The sequence below is a fragment of the Mustela nigripes genome, chromosome 3, assembly GCF_022355385.1.
Source record: "Mustela nigripes isolate SB6536 chromosome 3, MUSNIG.SB6536, whole genome shotgun sequence".
NCBI lineage: Eukaryota > Metazoa > Chordata > Mammalia > Carnivora > Mustelidae > Mustela > Mustela nigripes.
The window spans coordinates 171,415,839-171,440,456 of NC_081559.1; the positions used below are offsets into that span (position 1 = coordinate 171,415,839).

Below are 24,618 nucleotides of genomic sequence, written 5' to 3' on the forward strand. Positions count from 1 at the left end.
GTGAAGTGTGTAAACCTGGTGATTCACAGACCTGTACCCCTGGGGATAAAAATATATGTTTATAAAAAATAAAAAATTAAAAAAAAAAAAAAAATCTATATTCCAAGCATCTCATTTTTTGTTTAAATGTTTTAAATAAAGCATTGCCAATATAGTACAGTCAATTTCAGATACTCCTGGGGGTATTTTATAGAGAGAACTATAAGCATTATTTTTGGAATATTAACATGTCTCAGAATTACATACCTTAAAATTCAACATCTTAAAATAAAAATTTTCAAATTCCAAATAGTTAAATTCACGGTTTTCCCATACTGAATATATATTTTTCTAAATAATGTTTATTTTGTCAATAAAATGGTTGATCACTTCATAGAAATCATGACTTCTAGGAAAATAACTGAAATCACTAACCACTTAGCTTTGGGCTGGGTGTTCCTAGTGCAGGTCTTGGATCTTTCACCAGTATTTTGGAACCAGCTATGGAAAAAAAAAAGTAAAAGGTTTATAAAAGTTAATATAATTAATAACACACACAGTGATGCATTATCAGTTTTAATCTCTGACATATTGCATAGTTTTCTCCAAAATGTCCAATTCATCCTAACATCTCAGTACCTATTCAACACTTCCACTGTACAGCTAATGACTTCAGTAATTACTCCATTATAGTCCAGTGGGACAAGGGAAAGATTAGTGCTGCCCTATCATATCAGGATTCTTTTTCTTATTTTAAAGAATATGTAAACCATGTAAATCAACCTGTAAACAGTTGATTGCAGCATGGTTGCTGAAGGCTAAGGGTATGTTCCTTTTGCACAAAGGCAGAAATAATTTGGTAGGATGTGTTTCAAAATAAAAATTTGCTAAGGTGGTCCATGGTGTTATAAGAAATTTCATAAAATCAAAATTAATGGTTAAAACTAAGGTTTTAAGCCAAACCAAAGGTAGTTCAAAGCAGGGAAATCATGTGGGTTGCTAGATATGACTGCAAAGTTATGGGAGCTATGACATTCAGTGCTTGTAGATTGTAAAAAGGCAGATCTTTTTCTGAAGGACTATATAATGTCTTTCAAAAATTTTAAAGGAAATAATTTGGGTGAACTGCACTCTTACTCTAAGACAGAGAACAATTTGGAAAGAAAGGGACATTGATACAGGCAGAGAAGTTAGGAGGCTCCTACAGTAATCCCCATCTAGAGATAATGCTGAGTTAACCTTCTATAGTGGTGATGATAAACAGCAAAGTGGATAGATTAAAAAAGTTATTGAAGTTCTGTTGGATTTAAATGGACTTTTAATCTTTCAATCTCATGAAAAATTTAAAATAAACCAAGTAGTGTTCTTGCTAAGAGAAGAGAGAGAACATGTTTCAAAAAGAAGGTTGTTCACATTCGTGACTGCTGCAAGAGAAATGGAATTAAAGGGCTGGAAAGAAAGGAAAAGAAAAAGGAAAAGGAACTTATTGATGACTTTATCATGAATTCTAGAAAAACGTCCTTATTCTCGGTTGTGAACACCTAAGTCTTTTTTCTCTAATAAACTCACTACATTTTATCCAGAGGGGGATTGTCCTGATAAAGCAGCAAGAGAAGTAGACACTTCACTATATCACCCTGGTTGACTAACAGATTGGGAGGTGGGCTCCATTTAAACCTGACAATCAGACTCTTCAATAGTATTTTCCTGACCAAGAAGTTTTGGCAAAAACTCTTCTAAACCAAAAGTTTGCTGGAAGCAATTTTCCCTACTGTGGTAGATTGAATAATGGACCTTAAAATTCAGGTTTCCTGAGAATCTCAAATATGACCTTTTTTGGAAATAGGATCTTTGAAGATATAATTAATTAGGGTTCCTCAGATAAAATAACCTTGAAATCTAGTGACTGGTATCTTCATAAGAAGGGGAGAGGACAGAGATAAACAGGAAAGGGAGTAGATGTAAGTAGAATGAAGATGGAAGTAGAAATTGGTATGGAGCAGCTATGAGCCAAGGAACGCCAAGGATAGCCAGAAGATGCCAAAAGTTAGGAAGAGACAAAGCATGGTTTTTCCCTAGAGACTTCAGAGGGTACATGGATCTATCAACATCTTGATTTTGGGCTTTTGGCCTCCATAACTCTGAGAGAATAAATTTCTGCTTTTTTAAGTTATCCAGCTTGTGGTGCTTTGTTACAACAACCCAGAAAACTAATACACCCACCATGATAAAGTAAACAGAAGAAGAAATAAAGAAGGAAAAAACAGAACATGGAAAAGAATTTATAACAGGATCCCAATAATAGCTCTGTGCTTCTGAATGAAGAAGTGCCTGCCCTTGAAGTTGGCTAACCTAATCTGAGTTGAGTTTTTGTCTCTTGCATCTTAGGGAGGCTGACCTCATAGAATAGCTTCTGTTAGAAGCTTCTATAATGAAAACTTACCTTCACAAACAGGAACTTTTCCAGTCCAGGTGTTATCAGATCTACACACTCTATGTTCTGTTCCACCTGCGAGGAAGAAGCCAGGCTGGCAGGTATAAATGAGTGTATAGCCATGAGACGGAAGGTCCATTCCTACTACATTTGCATGAGCAGGAGTTTCTGGTTGTTTACAGCTGTGGGCTATATTAAGAAAAAAGAAAAGTATTCACTTTTTATAGGCATGTTAAGAAAATTTTGAGATGAGTCAGAATATATATTAGAGGCACGTTAATGACTTTATATAAATATACCTTTGCATGGTTATTCTAATTAATCAAGGAAAATATATCAATGTCAATATACATATGAATTTCATAGGCTAACATGTTCTAAGCAGTCTTCTGTGGAACATGGTAGATGTTAAAAGGGAAGCTAAATAGGGGAGACCTTCCAGGGATAATTAAGTTCATAAGTGTACACTATATTACTATTCTAGAGAGTCTCAATAGTTTTTAACATTTTAAAGGATCTAAGAAGTCCTGTAGTTAGATACCTTTCAAAGTTTGTCAAGCTCAGATTTTCTACACCAATTTATGAAATGTTATTTTATTATTTTTATTTCATATTTATTTTAAATTTTAAAAATATATTTTAAATATACTTAAATACATATTTATATATAAATAATTTATAAATATAAATAATATATAAATATATTTATAAATACAAATATATATTTAAATATATTCATTCAGTATATCACTCTGACATTAACACTTGTTAATGTAGAAAGTATAATTCAATAATTTTTTACAGGTGGAATTTTCTGGCCATGTTTTGGGTTCTTAAGTACCAGTATCTTTTCATTCTCTTAACTTCTGGCTCCTTTTCTTCAAGCTGCCTTCCACTTTTGATTTGCTACCTCTATTCCATTTTACTCATACTTATGCCACCTCTTGACCTGACCCCAGTTTCACTGTTTTGTCTTATAAATAAATACCATCCCATTATCAGAGACAGATACTGCAAGAAATTTTCTCCCTAAATCAGAAAACATTTCTGATCATTTTTTGTTCATGGATATGGGTACTTAAAAGTTTGTCTCTGAAAAAATTATTCTGTATAAAAATGTGCTTGGAAAAAAAATTCCATTTGTTTCCCAATGGAGATTATACTTCTACAGAGGTATAAATAAGAGCTAAGACTTTTTTAATATTATGTGATAAATATTGTGTTACATGTTTTATGCTTAATATAATTCCATTAATGACATTAAATCCTATGGAGGAAATATGCTAAGTATAAACACAAATAGTCTGCCTCTACTACATCCTTTTGGGGGGGGGCAGAAAGGGGAAGTTTAATTAATCTTCACATTATGCACAAGTAGAATTAAGTTAATCCTTATGTTGTGCACATAGTAGAAGATCTGAGATGCTTTCAGTAATAACTCTTTTTAAATCATCATGTCCTTTATAGAAGTCATCAAAGAACTTTGGTTTACTATGAAATATCTAGTTACGTGTCACACAGGTTCTAAAGGATGCACGCTATTGAATTGCTTTTAAGGAATTTTGCCATATTAAAATATCAGCCAACCAGGCATGTGAATGACTTCTCAGTGGAGTGTTCTGTTGCTTTTCAGAAAGCTGCATGTCCACAGGGGGCTCCCGTGATCATTTCAGTGGTTCTGAACAAGGCCAGAGTAAATTCACAGGACTTGTTTAGACTTCAGCAAATCCTGATAAGTATTTCTACTCCTGCTTACTCTTTATTGTTTTTCCCCAAGGTGCTTAGGATTTTAAGACAGGAAAGAAGATAAAAAGCAGAAAGTGGGAGGGAATGAGGGAAGTAATTCTACAGCTGAAATTGACTTCTAACTGTAAGCCAGAAAAGACAGCTTCATGACCTTGGGCTTTGTTCTTTAACCCGTAAGGCAAGCTTAGGGTCAGTGCATATTTAGAAGCTCCAGGAAATACTGAAGTGGTATTTAAATTTTTGGTCAAACTATTCATGTGTATTTCCTTTCATGGATGTTTCTATCTTTCCTCAGAATCTCAGTGAGTCTCACAAGTAATAAAGGCTTAAGAAGTACTAAATTGGAGTCTTTCATATTTCAGCATACCTTTGATTCGTAGGTTCAGATCTCTGAATTGATGAACTAATAATCATCTAAAATTATCAGATGACCAAACTGAATACAATTATAAGAACCTTGCAAAAAAAAAATTGTGCTTTGTGCCTTCTGACTTCTTTAGAAAGAATGCTCCTTAATGGACACTGAGGTCATGATATAGTTATAAACTTATATACATAAATTATGATTAATCATAATCTAAAAAATCCACATAAAACATCTTTTGTGTAGATACAGATTACTTCCCACTTGTAAGGAAAAAAATGCATATAAATTCCTATCTGTGTATGATTTCTTAGCTCTGATACTTACGTATGCACTCAGGCTGAATTCCACTCCACGTGAGGTCAGGAAGGCAAGTGCGTGTTGTAGACCCTTGGAGAAGGTGTCCTTTTTTGCAATGGAACTGCACAACACTTCCTACCTATAGCAAATTACAGAGAAACATACCAATGCAGCTTCAAATATGGCAACAATTAGAAAAAAAACCTTGGATGAGAAAATGCTTTCAAAAGAAATTCTTCACGGTAGAAGCTAGAAGGAAAATATATTTAAAACTGATTTAAAATAAAATTGGGAGGAAATCAAGACTGAAGAAAAAACATATATATATATATATATATATATATATATATATATATATCACCATCAAGTATCTGAGTGTTCAATGCATGCATAAGTGCCTTTTTCACATCAGTTTGAAGAAAATATGGGAGATATCAAAAGGCCAATGAGTTCATCTAAACACAAGACAGACAGGTAGATTGTTAAATAAAGATAAATAAATAAAGATGGATGAAGACAGAGAAAAAGATAACTAACAACATAAAAAGGCAAATGAATATGGAAGACAGTAAATGCAGTATGAGATTAGAATCAAAGGCATTTAGATGCAAAGGTTGTGATTGTAACAAATATATGCTGGAAGACATGCAATTTGAGCTAAGCTTTTAAGGATGTGAATTTTGATAAATGCACAGAACATGGTTTTCAAAGTGAGGTCCCCAGACCGGTAACCTCAGCATCATTAGGAACTTTTTTAGAAATGCATGTTTTGGGAACTTATCCCAGACCCACTGAATCAGAAACTCTGAACAGGGACCAGCAGTCTGTGTTTTAACAAGCCCTCCAGGGCTTGTTAAATGAACAATAAAGTTTGAGAACAACTGATATAAAAGTAGAAAAGATAAGAACATGGTGAGAAAATGTATGAAGGTTAAAATACGTGTCATATAGTTTAGAGAAAAGTACATTTGATTGGTTGGCATGAAGAGTTCACACAGTGAGCTGGGACTTTAGGGGTTTGGGGGAGGGTAAAGTGGGAAGCAGTGAGCTACAACAAAAAGAAAGTAGACCCCAGAGCAATGTGTATGTGGCTTTAACTCTGAAACTGATCTTGCTTGAATAAGTTATATCCCCTCTTGGAGACTTAATCTGTAAATAAAGATGATAATATTACTTGTCTTGAGATTTGTCTTAAGCATTAAATGAAATAGGACATATAATCTGCTCAGTTCAGGGATGGCACATAGGTTTTAAATAAATTCCAACTTTAATTATTAAGTCAAAGATAAATGTAGGAACAGTTTCTGAAGGGTCTCAAATGGCAGGCTAAGGCATTTGAAATCATTTTATAATAAAAACATAAAGTTACTAAAACTCTCCGAGAAAGTAAAATCTGTGTTGAAAATTAAATTAGCCACTGTGTAAAGAAACTACTAAACAAAAGGAATGACCAGCAGTAATTATAATCATGAAGCCAGCACTACCCTATTAAATTTGAAAGAATAAAAGCTGAATTAACCTGTGGCAGTAGACTTGGGAAGGATGTTGTTTACTCAAACTACGATTACAAGAAGAAATCATCAGGGTTTATTAAATGATTACTGCTGGAGGACAAGGTGAGGAATATTTAGTGTCTTCCATCTCAGCAGTCCCAGTAACGGGAGTCTCAGAATGATCAGTAATCCTCTTAACACATTTCACAAATACCCTGTTTCCTTCCTTCTCAGTTAGTTCCTACTCCCACCTCCCAGAGCAGTAGGAGACCAAGCTTAAAGTGACAGAATTGGACCCAAGATTCCATTTGGACCTTGAGAGTGGCTAAATGCTACCATTTCTCATATTCTCACTATTACCCAGAGCTACGCTATACCACAGACTCTCCATTCCAACTGTCACTCTCTCACAGCAACCTTTATTCTTCCAGTTATTTTACACTGTGTGTTCCAAGACACCCTCATAATAGCTTTGAGGAGATCTCTTATGCCCTTGACAACCCATTTTGCCCAGGGACACTACACTGTTCAACTCCAGGAGCTCTGTTCACCCTGTATTCAACATAAATGAAATCCTTCAAATTGTGCTCCAGGACACACAGTTCACATACTCTGAAGTTATGCAATATGACATTGTATGTTTTGGCTTTCTCATATGGACTAGATTATATGACTGATCATGTAAACTTGGCAGTTCTGTTCTTCAGTCAAACCAGTTTTACAAAACCCATTACCTCTACCAATCCAGCAATCCTACTTTACCGTAGACCTCAGTTAATGGTTGCCATCTTCTACCCATAAATCTCCACGCATTCAGGTACCAACAGATATTGATCATTTTACTTCCTAAATCTTAAACTGTCCCCCTTCGTCTCTCCACTTATATATCCCGCTTTAGTCCTCAATATCTTTTCTACAGGTTTGGTTCTCAAATTTTAGCAGATACCATAATCAGGAGGACTCACCAGAACACAGATAGATGAGCCTCCCTTGAAAGTTTTTGATCGGGTAGATTTAGGGGACACTATTTCCAACAAGTTCTTAAATCATACTGCTGCTGCTTGGTCAGCAATGACATTTTGAGAACTACTGTCGTAATTACAATAATCATAATTATAATTATGATAATCCTCTAACTTGTTTCCATTATTCCAGTGTTGAACACATTAAATTTATTTTCCATATAAAGTCAGACTGATCAAAATAAATAAAATCTTAGAATCTTTAAAAAAAAAGGGGGGGGCACCTGAGTAACTCAATGGGTTAAGCCTCTGCCTTCGGCTCAGGTCATGATCTCAGGGTCCTGGGGTCGAGCCCAGAGTCGGGCTCTCTGCTTGGCGGGGAGCCTGTTCCCTCCCCTCCTCTCTGCCTGTCTCTCTGCCTACTTGTGATCTGTCTGTCAAATAAAGTCAGAGTGATCAACATGGAAGTATGACCTTAGCATTCTCCTTCTTAAAATCTTTACTATGATAAAATTACATTATGTTAACTTGACAGATAAAAGCCCCTATAACCTGACCATGGGCCATCTCTCTCACTTCATCACTGACCATTTACTTTTACTCAAATTGTGTTCATATATTACTGAATTTTTGTAATGCCCTTATGCATGCATATTTTCATGCTGTTTGCCCTGCATAGAATGTCTTTCCCTAGATCTTACCCTAAAAGATTTATCTTAGACATTTCTAGAAAGACTTCCCTACAGCATCAGATTGGGAGAACTTTCTTTTATGTGCTCCCTTAGCAACTTTCAAAGTTGCCAATGTTATCATCTATCCTATGAAATCACCCACATATCAGAGGTTAGTTTCTCTAGACTAGGGACTATGTCACTCCCCCGTGTGCACAAAGAACTCTTGAAAATCTTAGATCTACTGAAGGAATGAGGATGAATAATTTAGTGACAAATGACAAAATCATTTGATACTTAACTTAAAAAGACTTAACGTGTCTATAGCCTCCCCTTTCTTTCTTTCTTTCTTTCTTTCTTTCTTTCTTTCTTCCTTCCTTCCTTCCTTCCTTCCTTCCTTCCTTCCATCCTTCCTTCCTTCCTTTCTATGTAGTTAGAAAACCCAGTTTACTTGAGAACAGTAGAAAAGACCAGGTAGTATCTTAATTTCCTTAAGACAAGTTTTCTCCTTATAGGCATTCTGGAATCTTTGGGTTTTGTGGGTCAAAGGACCAGACTGTTTTAATAGACAGGCCCATATTCAATGCTGTCTGTAACCTCATATTTCAGTGGTCACCTGTCCTACAGAACATTGAACTTGTTCCCCAAATTTAGTATAAAGGGTAGTTTGAAAAAGAGGTCAAACGTGCCCAAGCTTCCAAACTTCCAGGCATATCTTATAAAATAGCATTTATCATTCATTTTGCCAACTCTCTCTGCTAAATAAAGGACCCAAAAGGATAAGGGTTAACTGCCAGTGTTAGGTGAGGCTCCTCTTCTCTCCTCAAATCAATTTATTTGCAATCCTGAGCAATCACTGAGAAACAAGGTAGGCAAGAGCTTAATCCAGTAGAGTACGGCCACCAATAAAAGGTTTTTCTTTCCCATCAACCTACATCCAGATAGAGGGTGCTCTAGAGAGCGGTTTCCTGCACGGTTTGTGTCCTCGGTCATAGTCCAGAGGATTCTGAGAAGCTGTAGGAATAAGCAGGCACAGATTCAAGTCCTGGCTTCATCTCCGTCGTGGAAAGGGACTGTACTTCATGGGGCAGAGCCTTATTCCCTGTACACCACCTGGACAGAGTCCAGGGAGAGTGACTTCCCAGGAATATCCACATTGGTACACGTCTATAGTTTCTTAAAGAAGAGTGATATCCCAGCCATACTTTACATAGGAAGCTAAATCACTGTTTATTCTTTGAAGGGTACATTTGGGCTATTTCATTAAGACTTGATGTTATTAGTAAGATATAAGAAATAGGTTGGATTACATAGCCTTTTTTTTCACTTGTAAGACTTTTTTCCTTGTTTATTTCTGTAAACTTTTCCGAAGTCATCATAAATACTGCTTTAGATATTAATCAGATGCCAGAGAAGTAAGATCTATTTAAATGTGTTTTATCTATTTTTTCAAGTTCACGAATAGCTATGTACTAACTATTTTTGTCAGAGTCACAAATACTTATACTAAATATCTAATATATGTAGAAATTAACAAATTTAATAATTGAATAATTTTTTGTTCAGTGTTTATTATAGTTAAACCAATTAGCAAAATTTTCTCCAAATATCAGTGGACTAATAAATGCCTTTCCAGTTATAAGACCACTTAATATTATGTTTTACATATAGTTGTTCATCCTTTCCAACTTGTGATAAGAGGTCCTTCTGATTCTAAATTAGCTTCTAACATGCATATTTGTAGAAACAAATAATTTTCCTTTATGTAATTCAAAAAATTTGTGGAAAATAATTCATGTACAATTTTCCCACCAATAATTGCCAATAAAAGTGCTCTGTTTATATAACTAATTATATATAATGCAAAAATATTTAATATTATTTTTATATCAGGAATTAAAATTTCTCTATTTTGTTTTAACTGTAGCCAGTGTTTGAATAAAAATCACTTTAAGTTGGACCCAATTAGTATGTTTTGTGCAAAAGCATTATAAAATTATAAGACATGTCTATTTAGTAAATATAATTTATCTTTTTAAACTACTTTTTTTTTTATTTCTTTATTTTAAATGTTATATCTCAGTTCCTAAGCCATGAAGCTTAGATAGCTAATCAAGGCGTAATACACATTTTGTATAAATTTAGAATATTCTAAGTAAGATCTTTCTTTTTCATGATATTTCATAGCAAATGACTTTTGCTTTCCTAGAATTTTCATCATTGTATTTATTTGTGTCTGATTTTTAACATCACATATAAAATATATTTAATATATATTTATGTAGCATACATATATTTTATGTATATATATAAACCTAAGGGTTCCCAATTTATATACTTCCTCTGTAGTATATTTTAACAACCATTTTTTATTTGTATTTTTTACTATGTGTTTACACTAAACATTTTACCCAAGAAAAAATGAAGTAGCTTCTAATAAAAGGCATACATAGATTTTTATTAATAAAACGATGTAGAAGGGCAGGATCATAAAAATGAAGGGAGAAAACATACGCTTAAGATAAGACGCAAGGAAATTTCACTGAGCATCAGTATCAGCCCTGAGGTTGCTGGCTTAGAAAAATTAAGTTTTAAGATATCCTATGAGTTTATATCAAAAATTATCATATTTTAATTAAGAACACTTGATTTATGTTTTAAAATTCATGTCATGGTCATCATTTAAAAGCAATCAATCACTATGTGGCATATTTGTCTCATTCAATGTACTTATGTACTAATGGAGATTATAATCTGAAAATCATACATCATCACCATCTTTATTTTGGTAGCGCTAAAAATCTTACTGTTCAATGTCTTGGCATTATAGATCTAGAGTCAGATTAAAGACGTTTCATAACTATAATAACTTTAATGTAACATACCCTAACTCCTAATGATGTGTCCTCCAAACTCACAGCTCAATTTAAAGAATGATAGAGCAGTCAGTGAAATACGTGTGTCTGGCATTTACTCCATAATTAATCTAGATGTTGGATCAATCATTTTGACAGCTACTTCCTTCACTACCAATCTATCTTTAGCCAAACATTATTCCAGCTTACAATATTTTGGATATAACAGAAATTACTTTGAGTACTTTTTTCAAAATGAGAGTTTTTGTCATCTCTAAAAACAGGTAATAATATCTATGTCCAAAAATCTATGATATAAATCTATATAGAAAAAGAGTGAATAAACATATTAAAGAAAAACACCAAGAAAATGATTTGAGTGCTTGTGTAATTCCTAACCTTCCCCTTTCTCTTGTCCCTCTCAGAAGTCAACTTCTTAACAGCTATAATTTTATTTAAGCCACTGTTGTCACCTGATCAAATCAGATGTAGGTACAAAAGTTGAGACATTCTGATTCTCTCTCTAGAAATCTGGAACTGAGATTGAGACAATTAATTATTTTCTTTATGTGGCTGAAAGATAAATAGAAAAATGCAGCTTTTGTTATATAGCCAATTTCCAAAAGAAAAAACAAAGTAGGCAAACAGAGTAGTGGGAAAGACTGAGTCCTACTGTCCAGTTGCTAGATCCTGGGCTTGATAGGTCTTTCCTACATCCCTTTCCTTGGGGTCTTTGACAAACCTGCACATGGCTTGTAATGCTTTTAGACTTAAGCTATTTCAAATAGCTTCTCTTAACTTTCAAGCAAAAGTTTTTCTCAGCTGGGGCGCTTGGTTGGCTCAGTGGGTTAATGCCTCTGCCTTCGGCTCAGGTCATGATCCCAGGGTCCTGGGATGGAGTCCCACATTGGGCTCTCTGCTCAGCAGGGAGCCTGTATCTCTCTGCCTGCCTCTCTGCTTACTTGTGATCTCCATCTGTCAAATAAATAAATAAAATCTTAAAAAAAAAAAAGTTTTTCTCAACCAATAAAAATGGTTTTTCCAGAATCCTATTTAGAATGTACCAATACATTAATATAAGTTAGGATTACATAAACTTTTAAAATTTCCATTGGCTCCATACAGTTTTAGTAAATATATTTAGTATATATATACATATAAACACACAAACTAAGTCCCTAATTTAACATAATCAGTATATCATTTGCCCTTTTAAAAAAGACTAATGTAATTATATAAAATTTATCATATTTGAAATTCTAGTCTATTCATATTTATCTGAGTAGAATATGATGACCCAATGCATGTTTATTGTCAAATAATATACTTTTAGGGTTAGATTAACTTTGGGATACCTTTTTTTAATGGTTATGATAGAATTCTTATAATGCAGAATAAATGATTCTATTCATTTCATTGGATGACTGTACTAAATTCATTCTTACCCATTTCCATTCTCATTATTTCAAAGGGTATGTATTAGAAAGGACTCACACTCTTCAGAAAATCACCTGAATCAGTGCACAAACACTAACATCACAATTCTGTGTTCTCTCAGGACACTGTTACTGATTGCTTGGTCATCAAAGCCAAGTCATGTTCTGTTCCAGTTTCTTCATCTATATGATGAGGACTAATTCTCTTTAATGAGTTGTCCATTTTTCAGGATTTAGATCAATTGATAAAACATTTTATAAAGATATGAATCTAAAGTTTTCTGAAAACACCAATATAGTGGAGACTGAGACACCTTTTTTTATACTTTTATATTATGTAGACAGCCCTGAGGCAAACTGGAAGAATTGGAAATGCTATCAAATCAATGTTCATACTGTGCCTGAACTGTAGATAAATGGAAACTATTTTTAGCAACAAAAATATGGCACCTTTGATGAATACTTTCTTTAGAAATTGATGTTTTTCAAGTTCCCACTGAATTTCACATGAAATAGTAGAATTTAGAAAAGTCTGCAACATAAGGCAATTGGGTAATGAGTATATTGGCTATTTCCTCATGGAGTGAGTATGCACTTTGGCTCCCTTAAGGTCCCTGTAATGAAAAACTTGCTGAATCTCTACATAAAATGTAAATTAGAAAAAGAGAAAATAAGAAAGTCAGCCCCACATGATTTGGCATGTTGAAGAATTCCAATGTAACAATCCAGCAATTGTGGATAAATTATTTTCTCAGAAATTTCCCATGTCCGTGGAAATGTTTAAAAATACTTTAGTATTATATACACATTATAAGATAGACATATTTTAGTCTAATTGCTTTGTTGAATAACCATATTTTTATATGTTTGCAAAATAACCTCTTTTATCTTTATTTTTCCTCACTCTCTCATATCCACCTTTAGAATTTATCCATTCATTCCCTCATTTCTTTTTACTTAGCCCTCTCTTATGTTCTAGCTATGACTTATGGATTTTCCTATGCTCACAACTGTCTTCAATTTTTCTTTTCTTTTATTGTTATGATCAGTTAGGCTCTTTTCTTAAGCCATATTTTTCTTCTCCTAATTTCCTTTTACTTCCAAGCTTTTGTTGCCTTTTACCCTTTTTTATACAGTTATGAATACAGATATAAGCATGTTTTCTGTTTCTACCAACACAATTATATGCACATGAATCAAAGAAGCCTTTTGATCTAGTTTTATACCGAGTAGAAATATTTTTGAAAGTACTCACTTGAAAACCAAATGTATTGTTCTGAGATCCATGCCTTGGGACTCCTGGATTTTCACATGAGGTACGGGTGGGTTCTAAAAATGAAGATTATAAGCATAATATTCCTTTAAAATTTGTAATGATATTTAAATGTATATTTTTCACATACAAAACAATTTTGAGTGATCTGGAGCTTAATGAAAAGGACTATGGGTAATAATAAAGAGTATAAATCTAATAGCGTCTTCCCATGGACAGAAGCCTGCTAATCTTATTCAGGTGTACTGTAATATACAAATTATGCAATTCTTAAAATCTGAACGCTTCTAATATAAAGGTATAACTGATATCCAACTTACTCTGTGGATAAAAAAAGTTAAGGAAAAATGAAGGCTATGAAAAAAGAACACAAATATAAGACGTTTGCTCAAGCACTTTGCTAAACTATAATCTCAGGTAGGATAATATTCCCCTCAAGAAGTAAGAGTTTTTCCAGAAACAGGATTTAGTTATTTTCATTTGTCATGGAAACCTGTAGGAGATTCAGGTATAAAAATGGCGAAACTAGTAGTGTCTGAGTTGACTAGTTTTATGGCAGATTATTTGGTTGGTTTACCAAACATGGTAATTAATTTAAGACTGTAGAAATGTGCTCAGAGCCATTTTGAAATCAATGTATCTTTTTTTTTTTAGGTGATCTCCATGAGAGCATGGAGCCCAGTGCGGGGCTTGAACTCAGGACCTTGAACTCAAGACCTGAGTTGGGATCAAGAGTTGGATACTTAGCTGACTGAGCTACCCAGGTGCCCCATCAATGTATCTTTTTTATGAATTTTTGGAGCAAGTTTAATATCATTTGACTATGATTCATTAATCATAAGAATATATACAAATGTTAGTACTTAATGCTATTAATCTAAGAGCTTTTTTATTTTTCAATTTGTTGATAAACAAAGAAAGTTATTTTGAGTGTTCCTCTGGGAAGTTTTAAATGTTAAATACAACATTATACGTTTTAATCGTATTCATTTTCAGAGTCCTCTAATCGCTTCTATATTTTACATTTGTTTTTTCATATTTAACCAACTATAGTTTGTAGGACAGAGAAAATAACTAATACATACATACTAATAATGCATTACTAGTATCTAGTAATTACAAAATTACTGAGAATAATCATCCTTTAATTAATATTACCTATGCAGTGAGGTGATGAACCACTCCAAGTGCCATCTGCTTGACATATTCTGGTGCTTGATCCCACTAATATGAAAGGAGAATTGCAGCTAAATGAAACCTCTGACTGGTATATAAAGCTTTTGCCTTCTCTTTTCCCTTGGGCAGGTATACCAGGGTCACCACAAAACTTTGCTGGAAATGAAAAGAAAGATATTTATAGCACGGATTTAGGATTCATCAAAGTAACAGTTTAGAAAAATGATGAAAATAACTGGACTATTGAACTGAAGTGACATGTTATTCACATTAATGTATCCCAAAGAAACTTTTTTAGCTTTTGTCAATTAATAAATACTGAATGTACGACTCAGCATAATATTTGAAAAAAGTCCAATTGAGGTGTTTTCCATCTAGTAGACCACCTTAATAACTACAGAATTTTTTGTATTTTTGTTGTTGTTTTATATTGACCAGAATCAAACCACACATTTGTACAAACTGATTGTGAAGTTGGGGTACTTCTGAAAAGGCATGTGATTCACAGAAAGCTCTGTCAGAAAGTCAGCCCATAATGATCTGGGTTGTACTCTCCAGAATGCTCTTTTTATATGTATATAACAGATATACTTATTTGTTCTGTTGTAATCTGTTGAACACTCAAGCTCATACCCCAGTGTTTTGCTGTCTTCCTCTTTGTAATATGGTAAGGGGTTTTCTAGTGTTTTATAAAGATTTAAGAAGCCCAATAGAGTCCAATCTATACCAAACTGAGGAATCTCAATGTTCCAAAACTGTTGAAGATACCATCTTAACAGAATTTGTAAACAAATTGGATACATTATTTCATTCAACATATATTTCCTAACAACTAAAAGAACCTATTCTAAGAAGTTTTAGGCACTTAAATTTATCGGTAAACAAACTAAGGTCCCTGCCCTTGTGGAATTTATGTGAGGGAAACAAACAAGAATAAATAAATATAATAAGTAGAAAAGTAACATGTGGGAAGGTAGTGAGTCCCATGTGGAGAAATAGTATGGAAAGAAGGCGATACGGACTGTGTATGTTGGGTGTGATAAATGGTGAGGGCTGGGGTGGGTTTCAAACAAGGGGGCAAGGGCGTCCATCACTGATGAAAGATCTGGAGGAAACAAAGCATTTAGCCATGCTGATAGCCCAAGGAAGATCATTTAGGTAAGGGAATAGCACTGTCAAAGCCCTATGCTGAAACCTGTCCAACATGTTGGGGATAAAATAAGGCTAGTGAAGCTGGAGTAGAATGAGCATGCAGAAGTATAAGGGGTGAGATCAGATGGTTCCAAATCTAGTAGATAACCGAGACAAAGTTATCATATGTTTTCAATTTGTTTGTTGTAGTAAAAATACATAACATATTTTTTATCATTTTAACCAATTTAAAGCATACTCAATTTTTATAAATTTGCAGATTCGGCACCTGAAAGGTTATGCCCCTGATAAGGCAAAGAAACAGTAACATCCGAACCTTTTTAAGTATAAATATTCCCTTAGGATGGCACATGCTGCAAACCAAAGATATTTTTGAGGCTGAAAGGAAACCTCTAACTAGACAGAACATCAATTAGGACAACAGGAATAAACTAGGAATGTTCCAGGCAAACAGGAATGGATAAACACCTTAATAACAGAATACCTCAGTCTTAAGCTCAAGGTACAAAGAGAGACTCTTCCTGAAATTCAAGACTCTAGGAGAGACCTGAATTTTCAAACCTCTTTTTAGGAAGTTTTTGTTTTCTTTTTAAAGGAATTAAAGTTAAAAGTAATTATGAAATAACTATTCAATGAAATAAACAGGGGAAAATTTCAGAGAAAACACAGGTAAAATAAACATCTGTTTAGTGTGTTTCAATTTTCATTATTTCCTAAATATTGTAAATTTCTCTGCTATTAGTAATATAACATCATTTCTAGTGATATAACATCAAACCTTAGAGGCCATGGTCTTCATCTCACTAATCTTTGTGTCTCTAGCACATTTTGAATTCCATGGCTGTTTTCTCAGTGAACATTATCAATGGGCATTTCAGCTTAGTAATCATTTCTACTGTAAAATTATTTAGCAACCAACTTCTGAAGTGTTTCTCTCACTTACTTCTGCTGAGTCATTCCTCTCAGATTCTTATCTTTATTCAACAAAGAAAAGAAAGGAGGGAGATGCAATCACATAAACTCTTCTCCTGGCCCCTGCCTGCCCCTCACTTCCTCATCATTCCATTGGTTTCTATCTGTAGATTTTCATGTACTAAACCAAACAACCTATTAGTTTAGAGGCTTAAGACACAGGGTTTATTTTCAAAAGGCTTCAGTTCACAATGACATAAACTTTAGGATAAAAGGACATAATTTGAACAAAATGAAAGAGAAAGGACTTTCCCTCCTATAAAGTCCCTAAAATGAATGAATTTGGCTATAAATGGATAAGAATATTAACTCTTTATTTACCTTTAGTTTACCTTGAATTGGAATTCATACTCTTTCATTTTGTGGCAGTGCAAACTGTAAGCCATATAACAATGTAGGGGGTCCCCTAAATGATGACAGGGTCACACAGTGACTCTACAATTTGATTCCTCTCTCTGAGCCAAAGTGTCATTACCAATTAAAATGTCATGAGTAAACACACTTACTAGGAGTTCCGTTATATGTAACATAAATCATATATGTGAAATGATTGGACAGAGTGAGCCCAATTACATTTGGATAGTTATAATATAACATCAATAGTATATTATTTTTATGTGCATTTTAATAGAACCGAAAGAGAAAATACCATAGCAAGATATTTCTTGATTGAGATTTTCCCAGTTGTATCAAACAAACTTTACCATGAACTCTTCTCTGTAAATCTCCTTGTCCCTATCTATTCTGAGGTAGCCATGGAATATCTACTCTTATTTAGAGCACATTGGTCTTTTCTAAGATGATCCTCAGCATAAAACACAGTTTTAAGGGACAATTTCTATGACGTAGTAGCATATGATAAAATCAGGAGAAAAGAAGACAAAGGGCACAGAAGCCCATATGCAATTTGTTCTCCACTGTGAATGTGAAGCCTGGAGGGTTCCACGTCATTTCATCAGTTATATCTGCCTAACTTCAAGGCCATGGGGACAGGTGGGGAGCTCCTTTACCCCATGCAGGGAAGGGAGGGCAGGCGAGGAACAAGATCACATTAGACACCTCAGCATGAAGGCTGCCCATATTGTGTGCTACAATAATTTGTGTAAAACACAAAGCTGACCTTTATTTTGTTTGCAGTCTTCCAAATTAATTTTCAAGTGACACTTGCTGGAACATATATTGTAAAGTGACTCCTGTAAGAAAATATTAATCCCTCTTCTCCATGCTTACCCTAATCATTTTAGGTATAATCACAAACATTATCATGACAAATAGTATCATAAGAACTTGATTTGAAGGACCATGTCAAGTAACATGGATTTATTGTGGAAAGAAATTTGGGAGTAAATTGGAGCACTCAGTTGAGACACACTGGACAAAATAAGAATAACTTCTCCAGTAGTAGAATGAATCTTAACGTCTTTAATTTGAGAAATAATTTTTTAAGAAGGTTGCAAGCAAAACAGTTTATTTAGTTTAATATTTAGAATCATATCAAAAAGAACATAACAGTAAGATTATAGGAAAAGTACACTGATAAATATGATTTCCTACTGAATTTTAATTATGCCTCAGAATGCGCTTTAACAATATCATATTTGTTTTAGCAAAATCTGAAAATTTTGAGTAACAGCTATAATCTCAGTCTAGTTTCAAGAGAGTGGACATGGGAAAATGCAATTTTAAGTATAGAAATTATACTTACGTAAGCACTGTGGTACTTCCCCACTCCAGGTACCATTCCCTACACAGGTCAGAACAGCAGGAAAGGATAGTTCATATCCTGGAGAACAGATGTAGCTAATACTAAAGCCCCAGTCAAAATTTGTTCCTTCCAACCTTCCATTAGAAATCTGGGGAGGAGTTGGGCAGGTAACAGCTGCAATTACATTAAAAGTGATTAGACACAGCTGCTGAAATATCCCGGGTATAAAAAAAAAAGAAAAAAAAAAAAGAAAAGAAAAAAATCATCAGAAGAAGCATATGTGCTAATTTAACCTTTCAGAGGACAATATGGTGTGACATGTTTTATTCTCCTGGTAGTAGTCCTGAAACATCCCTGGAATTAATCCCTCTAGGATGTGACTATTTCTTGGCAACATAATGGCTACTGGTTGTCAGAGATACTCTTAGAAAATAACAAGCTGCCTGACATCTAAGGAAAGCAAATAGAGGGTGACCTTCCATCTAGTATACTGTAACTGATAAATTATTGGTTTTATATAAAATTATTTTTCCAATGACCTTTAGACAGCCTGAACATCAGGGCTGTTTGGCTATATATAGTGTCAACAAGGAATTTGTAAGTAATTCTGTGACATTGGAAAAAACTTACATCAGGCATCTCTTTAAAATATCCAAATTGGTTCTATCAACCATTTAAATTCTATCAACAAATTAAATTTATTTTAGAGTTTTTAAATAAATTATTAAATGTTTAAACATTTATTTTAAAATTTGCTTTTTAAGCTGGCTTCAAGGAAAGATGGGTAGGATAACATGACAGAGATGAAGAGAAAAAGAGTGACACACATTGCAAAATCTAAAAATGAGGAATGTCTATTTGTATGACCACCAACATATATGAATAATTCTTGGAGTTACATTATCATTAACAGAATCAATTAATGATGTATGAAATAACTTCTAAATATAAGATGTGTGTTCATATACTTGCATATATTAACTGTATATATACAGTGATCTGATTTAGAAACAGTGTAATCAGAAGAAAAAGACACACATTGAAACTATTCTTTTTGTTAAACTGTCAATTCACAGATGTTTAGAAAGACACCTGAATGAGAAATCTCAGTATTATTATAAAACAATAGAAATAGCCTGATATTACATCTACAGTATTCCATAAATAATCAGAAAAATTGGCAAAAAAAATCATATCTCCAGTGAAAAAATAAATAGCATAAAGTAACAAATTTATGCCTCTATGGACAACAAGATTTATTTCGGATTGCACTAAGAAACATGTTGTTTATGAAGAGTTAGTTTTACAATTTAGTATGACTATCTCAAGTTACAGAAAGTTTTTTTTCCCATCTTTGAGTTGTTTGGCCCAAGTGGATCATCAAGTTAAAATTCTAATTCATTAAGCTTATATTCTCTTTTAAATAGTCACTAATCAATATAAATGATGAAGGTGAGTACATACCAGAGCACATGATATTTTTGTTGTTTTGGATGCACTAAAAATCATTGTCATTACCCATAATAAGATATAATATTTTTCTTGAAATAGTTCAAATTCTTTATTTTCTATATGGTTTTAAAATAAAAACTACAGCAGTCAGTTTTTAGTATCAGAAAAAAATGAAATAATACAAAAATACTCCTTAAGTTTACTTTACATTTTTTACATTAAAAAGTAAATATACAGCAGTTATCACTGATAATATTGAAGAAATTATCATACCTCTACAAGTTGGCATTACTCCACTCCATGTGCCATTAGTTGTACAAGTTCTAATTCTGGAACCATTCAATTCCATTGTATAGCCTGGCTGGCACATGTAAGAGACATTTTGTCCAACCACATAATCATCTCCATATCTCAGTCCATTGGCTGGTATACCTGGGTCGCCACAACTGATTACTATCAGTATTGGATTAGAAGAGCAGATGGTTAATGTACCATTTAATGGAGAGAAGTAGTAAGCATATGGCATACTTAATATATAAGTAGGGAAAATTAGTTATCATCCTCATTTTTAATCATAAAACATAGGCATATTTAAACCACACACTGGGAATTCCTGATTATGATCAGGTATGCTTATTACAGATTCTATGCATATGGTTCAGAAACTGTCATTTAGACTCTGAAGAGGCTAGGTTAATAAACTATTGTACTGTAAGGCACTCTGATGCAGTAACCCCTTTTAATATGCATTAGGGGATCATGGAGAAGTCATCCTATAGAGTCAAGATTTCTAATATAACATTTGAAATCTATGTATTCATATATATGGCAACTGAAATCTCTAACTGATCAGGCTTGGGAGACTGAGAGCATATTTTCTTCACAGTGTTACTCAGCTGGATATTATAATAGTTTGGGGTTTTTGTTTTGTTTTGTTTTTTGTTTTGAGAGAGTATGGGTAAATCACAAGTGGGGGCAACAGGGGGGAGGTGGGAGGAGCAAAAGGAAAGGAAGAGAGAGAATCTTAAGCAGGCTCCACACCCAGTACAGAGCCTGACTCAGGGCTGGATCTCACCATTCTGAGACCATGCCATGGGCCAAAATCAAGAGTCAGATGCCTAACCAAATGAACCTCCTTGGTGCCCCCATAATAGTTTTTTTTTTTTAAGATATTATTTATTTACTTGATAGAGATCACAAGTAGGCAGAGAGGCAGGCAGGGGTTGGGGTGGGGAACAGGCTCCCCCACTGAGCAGAAAGCCCGATGCAGGGCTCGATCCTAGAGCCCTGAGATCATGACTGGAGCTGAAGGCAGAGGATTAGCCCTCTGAGCCACCCAGGCGCCCCCCCACCCCATGACAGTTTTTAATTAAAACAATGCTAGGTTCAAAAAGAATACTTCCTATTGAATAAATGAAAGAATGAATAAGCTATAAAATGTGAATCTATTACACACAGGGCAGGATACATGATTTGTGGCAATGAAAATGCCAAGCTAGGGACAGAGAAATCAATTTACCATTTTCGCCAACTCATTGCCAGCTCAAGTGAAAGAATGACCTCCAAGAAATTGCAACCTCCACTCTGGACTCTGGGAGGCATTTGCTTTCTGGATCGGGGATCAGTGAGAGGCCTACATAAAGTTCTTACTAAATATGCCTTGCTGTTACCAGCCCAAGACAGGGAGACCTGCTGCCCTGTTCTGCTCTAAGACTCTGTAAATATCCCCAACCTCTACCCATTTCATGCTTGCATCCAGGCCCTCACAAAGGGGTGGAAGAAAATTGCAATGTGAGCCTCCCATTGTTGATGACACCATGGACTGGTTGGGCAGAGAGCATCAATGACCGCAGAATAGGAGTGAGAATGGGGAGGTCAGGCAAGGCCAGGGATACCACACGGTAGAGGGTGAATGGCCTGTAACCCATTCTAAGAAGACAGGGAGGCAGGGAGGCTGACTGCACATAAACAGAGTCTCCAAGCCCTCAGCACATGCTCCATTGTCTCAGTAGATTTCACTTACAAAATACAAATTTAAAGCTGAAAGGCGCCCCTGGGTGGCTCAGCGGGTTAAAGCCTCTACCTTCGTCAGGTCGTGATCCCGGGGTCCTGGGATCAAGCCCCACATCGGGCTCTCTGCTCTGCGGGGAGCCTGCTTCCTCCTCTCTCTCTCTGCCTGCCTCTCTGCCTACTTGTGATCTCTGTCTGTCAAGTAAATAAATAAAATCTTAAAAAAAAAAAAAAAAAGAACTTTAAGACAGCAATCACAGAGCATTAAACCCCAGCAACGGACCCTTTGGAGCACAAGGTTCTCCTAATTTTTTTAGCCCATAAAGCTAGCTCTGTTACATATACAATATTATCATTTATGATGCCACACCAGAAGTTTCAGGAATACTTGAGACAGCAGAAAAAACATAAATAATTTTAAATATGATATTTAATAATAAGGTAAAACAAAAATTATATATAAATCACAAAATTGTTTGCTGTTTTGCAAATTTGCTGTGTGAGTTGCATGATTTAAGCTTGCTTTGGACAAGGAATTGTCTAAAAGTTTTCCATCAAGTAAGAGAAAAAAGGAAGATCCAGAAGGTTACACTATTTTTTTTCTGGAGATTTTAAAAAGAAATATATATATATATATATATATGGGATTACTTGCCTTTCAGTATCTTTTTTTTTTTTTTTTTTGCCTTTTTAAATCTTTTTGTTTGTAAGAGGGTAAATAATTTCATGAAGTGAATCTGGGCTATACGCTTTCATTTTTACTTGTAATTAATTATTCAGCAAGGATTGCCTGATCATCTCATGGGTGCCAGCAGGATGGGTGATCAGACTAGAGATGTATGTTGGAGATCTAGGGTCAAAGACTAAAAGTAGATTAAGGGATGGAAGACCTTAATAGAACTTCAATTACATTGTATTTATTAATTTACCATTAAAAATTATGAATGTCAAGATTTCTTTCATATTATTCTAATCCACTAAGCCTAAGAAGTTTTAAGACAGTGAATAATGACATTTAAATTAAAGAACAAGGTTCAGGGCACTTCACCTGATAATCTCAGAGCCCTGGAGACAGTTTGCTAAAATCACACTCATTGAGTGTTTCTGTCTGACTCCTAATAAGAATTTTGCATATAGGACAGTTTTTTCTTCTTTCAATTACTGCAGAGGAAACAACTTTTTAAATTGTACAACCAAGTTGAATAAGAAATCAAATCCTGCTTATTTACCAGGAATGTCACTTCAAAATTTCAGTTTTGAAATTCTGTTTCAAAATTTACAACTATTTCAAAGTGAGTATTAAGACTTCGATTTTTTTTTTGTTCATTTTGCCTTCTGTCTTTTTCTATTTTTAACCTATATTCCAATTAAGAAGAGGGAAATGAAGGTGCACACCTACAAACTGTTGTTTTCTAGGTAACAGTTTGCAGATGGAAGCTGTTTGCAGAACCCTGGCAAGAAAGAACAGCTAACCTGATCCTAAGGCACAGTGAGCTGAGATGCAGCCACTGTAAGAGGCCAGAAGGGTTATTTTCCAAAGAGGCACCAAAAGAGAGTTTGCATATTGTGGGAGCATCGTGAATGAAATGCCTGACAACCACAGCTTCCCAAGGATTTGTTTGGTGTCTTCCTTGTGAAGCAAAGGCCAGTCAAAGAGGCAGTTTCCAATAGCAACAGTCTTTGTAAACAGTACCTGTTCTTCCCATCAATTCATTTACCATCAGTTTGTTTTTAGCAACAAAAAAGAGGCTTTTGGTCTTTTCGGGCAAAACTTTAGAAGAGGGGCTCTTTAGGGTTTTACCTTAAAATTCAGAGACATCAGGGCATGACAACGGAATGCTATGTTTCATTGCAAGAAAAATCTTTTCAAAGGTCACCAAAACCCCTAAGCACACAGGCACAAACATGTGCACACACACACCAATAAACCCCAGAAAGACAATTGTTTTGTCTCTTTTCTACACTGTTATATTTTCAGAGCTTCATCTAGTGCATCACTCAGTATAAAAGTTTAAGTAAATATTTATTTAAAGAATAAATATGTGAATGATATGTAAGGAATAATGAGCTCAAATTCTCAAAAAAATATACATTGTTTTAAAGGTTTGAATTTGTTTTTCTGGGAGTTTTTTCTTATTAGCTTTTATCATGCAATTGATGCCCATGTGGCATCATTTATGATAAATCTAAGTAGATAATCTCTATGCTAAAAATAAAACATAATTGTCGTAATTCTAGTCTATGCCACTTCAAAACCACTTTCTCTTTTAACTTCTTAAGTGAGGATTATAAATATGCATTTTTAAATAAAATAGGGTCACATTGCCCACACTTTTATTCCCTTACTTGGATATACATGCAATATAGTTTATGTAACTAAACTCTGGATGTTTGAGTTAACTTCATTTTTTTTTTTTCCTATTAGAGACATGCAGTAATGGAAATTCTCACCCAGACATAATCACACATTTGCTTTTCCAGGTTTTAGGTTCATAAAATAATTCTACTATAGCAGAACAAAGTACTAGAAAGGTGATCATTTCTCTGATAATGCTTCTGGTTTTATATAATCTCCCAATTCAAACACTGGTTTCCTTTTTAGATCTCGGAAGTAGATTTTCTCAACCTCAACCTTGGC

The 24,618-nt window shown here is 34.3% G+C and overlaps 1 protein-coding gene and 1 non-coding gene across 2 annotated transcripts in view; both read right to left on the reverse strand.

The window, feature by feature from the left end:
• CSMD3 (CUB and Sushi multiple domains 3) overlaps nt 1-24,618 on the reverse strand; it is a 439,117-nt gene that overhangs the window by 19,770 nt on the left and 394,729 nt on the right. The window contains exons 47-53 of the mRNA XM_059395523.1: nt 20,244-20,423; nt 18,519-18,692; nt 14,672-14,845; nt 13,496-13,569; nt 4,851-4,962; nt 2,423-2,602; nt 415-480 (exon numbers count right to left, since the gene is read on the reverse strand). Coding sequence (XP_059251506.1) covers nt 415-480; nt 2,423-2,602; nt 4,851-4,962; nt 13,496-13,569; nt 14,672-14,845; nt 18,519-18,692; nt 20,244-20,423 — 960 coding nt within the window. The remainder of the gene's footprint in view (nt 1-414; nt 481-2,422; nt 2,603-4,850; nt 4,963-13,495; nt 13,570-14,671; nt 14,846-18,518; nt 18,693-20,243; nt 20,424-24,618) is intronic.
• On the reverse strand, nt 8,909-9,109 carry LOC132014775 (small nucleolar RNA SNORA73 family). Its single transcript, XR_009403416.1, has one exon. It is a non-coding gene; the product is annotated as a small nucleolar RNA SNORA73 family (small nucleolar RNA).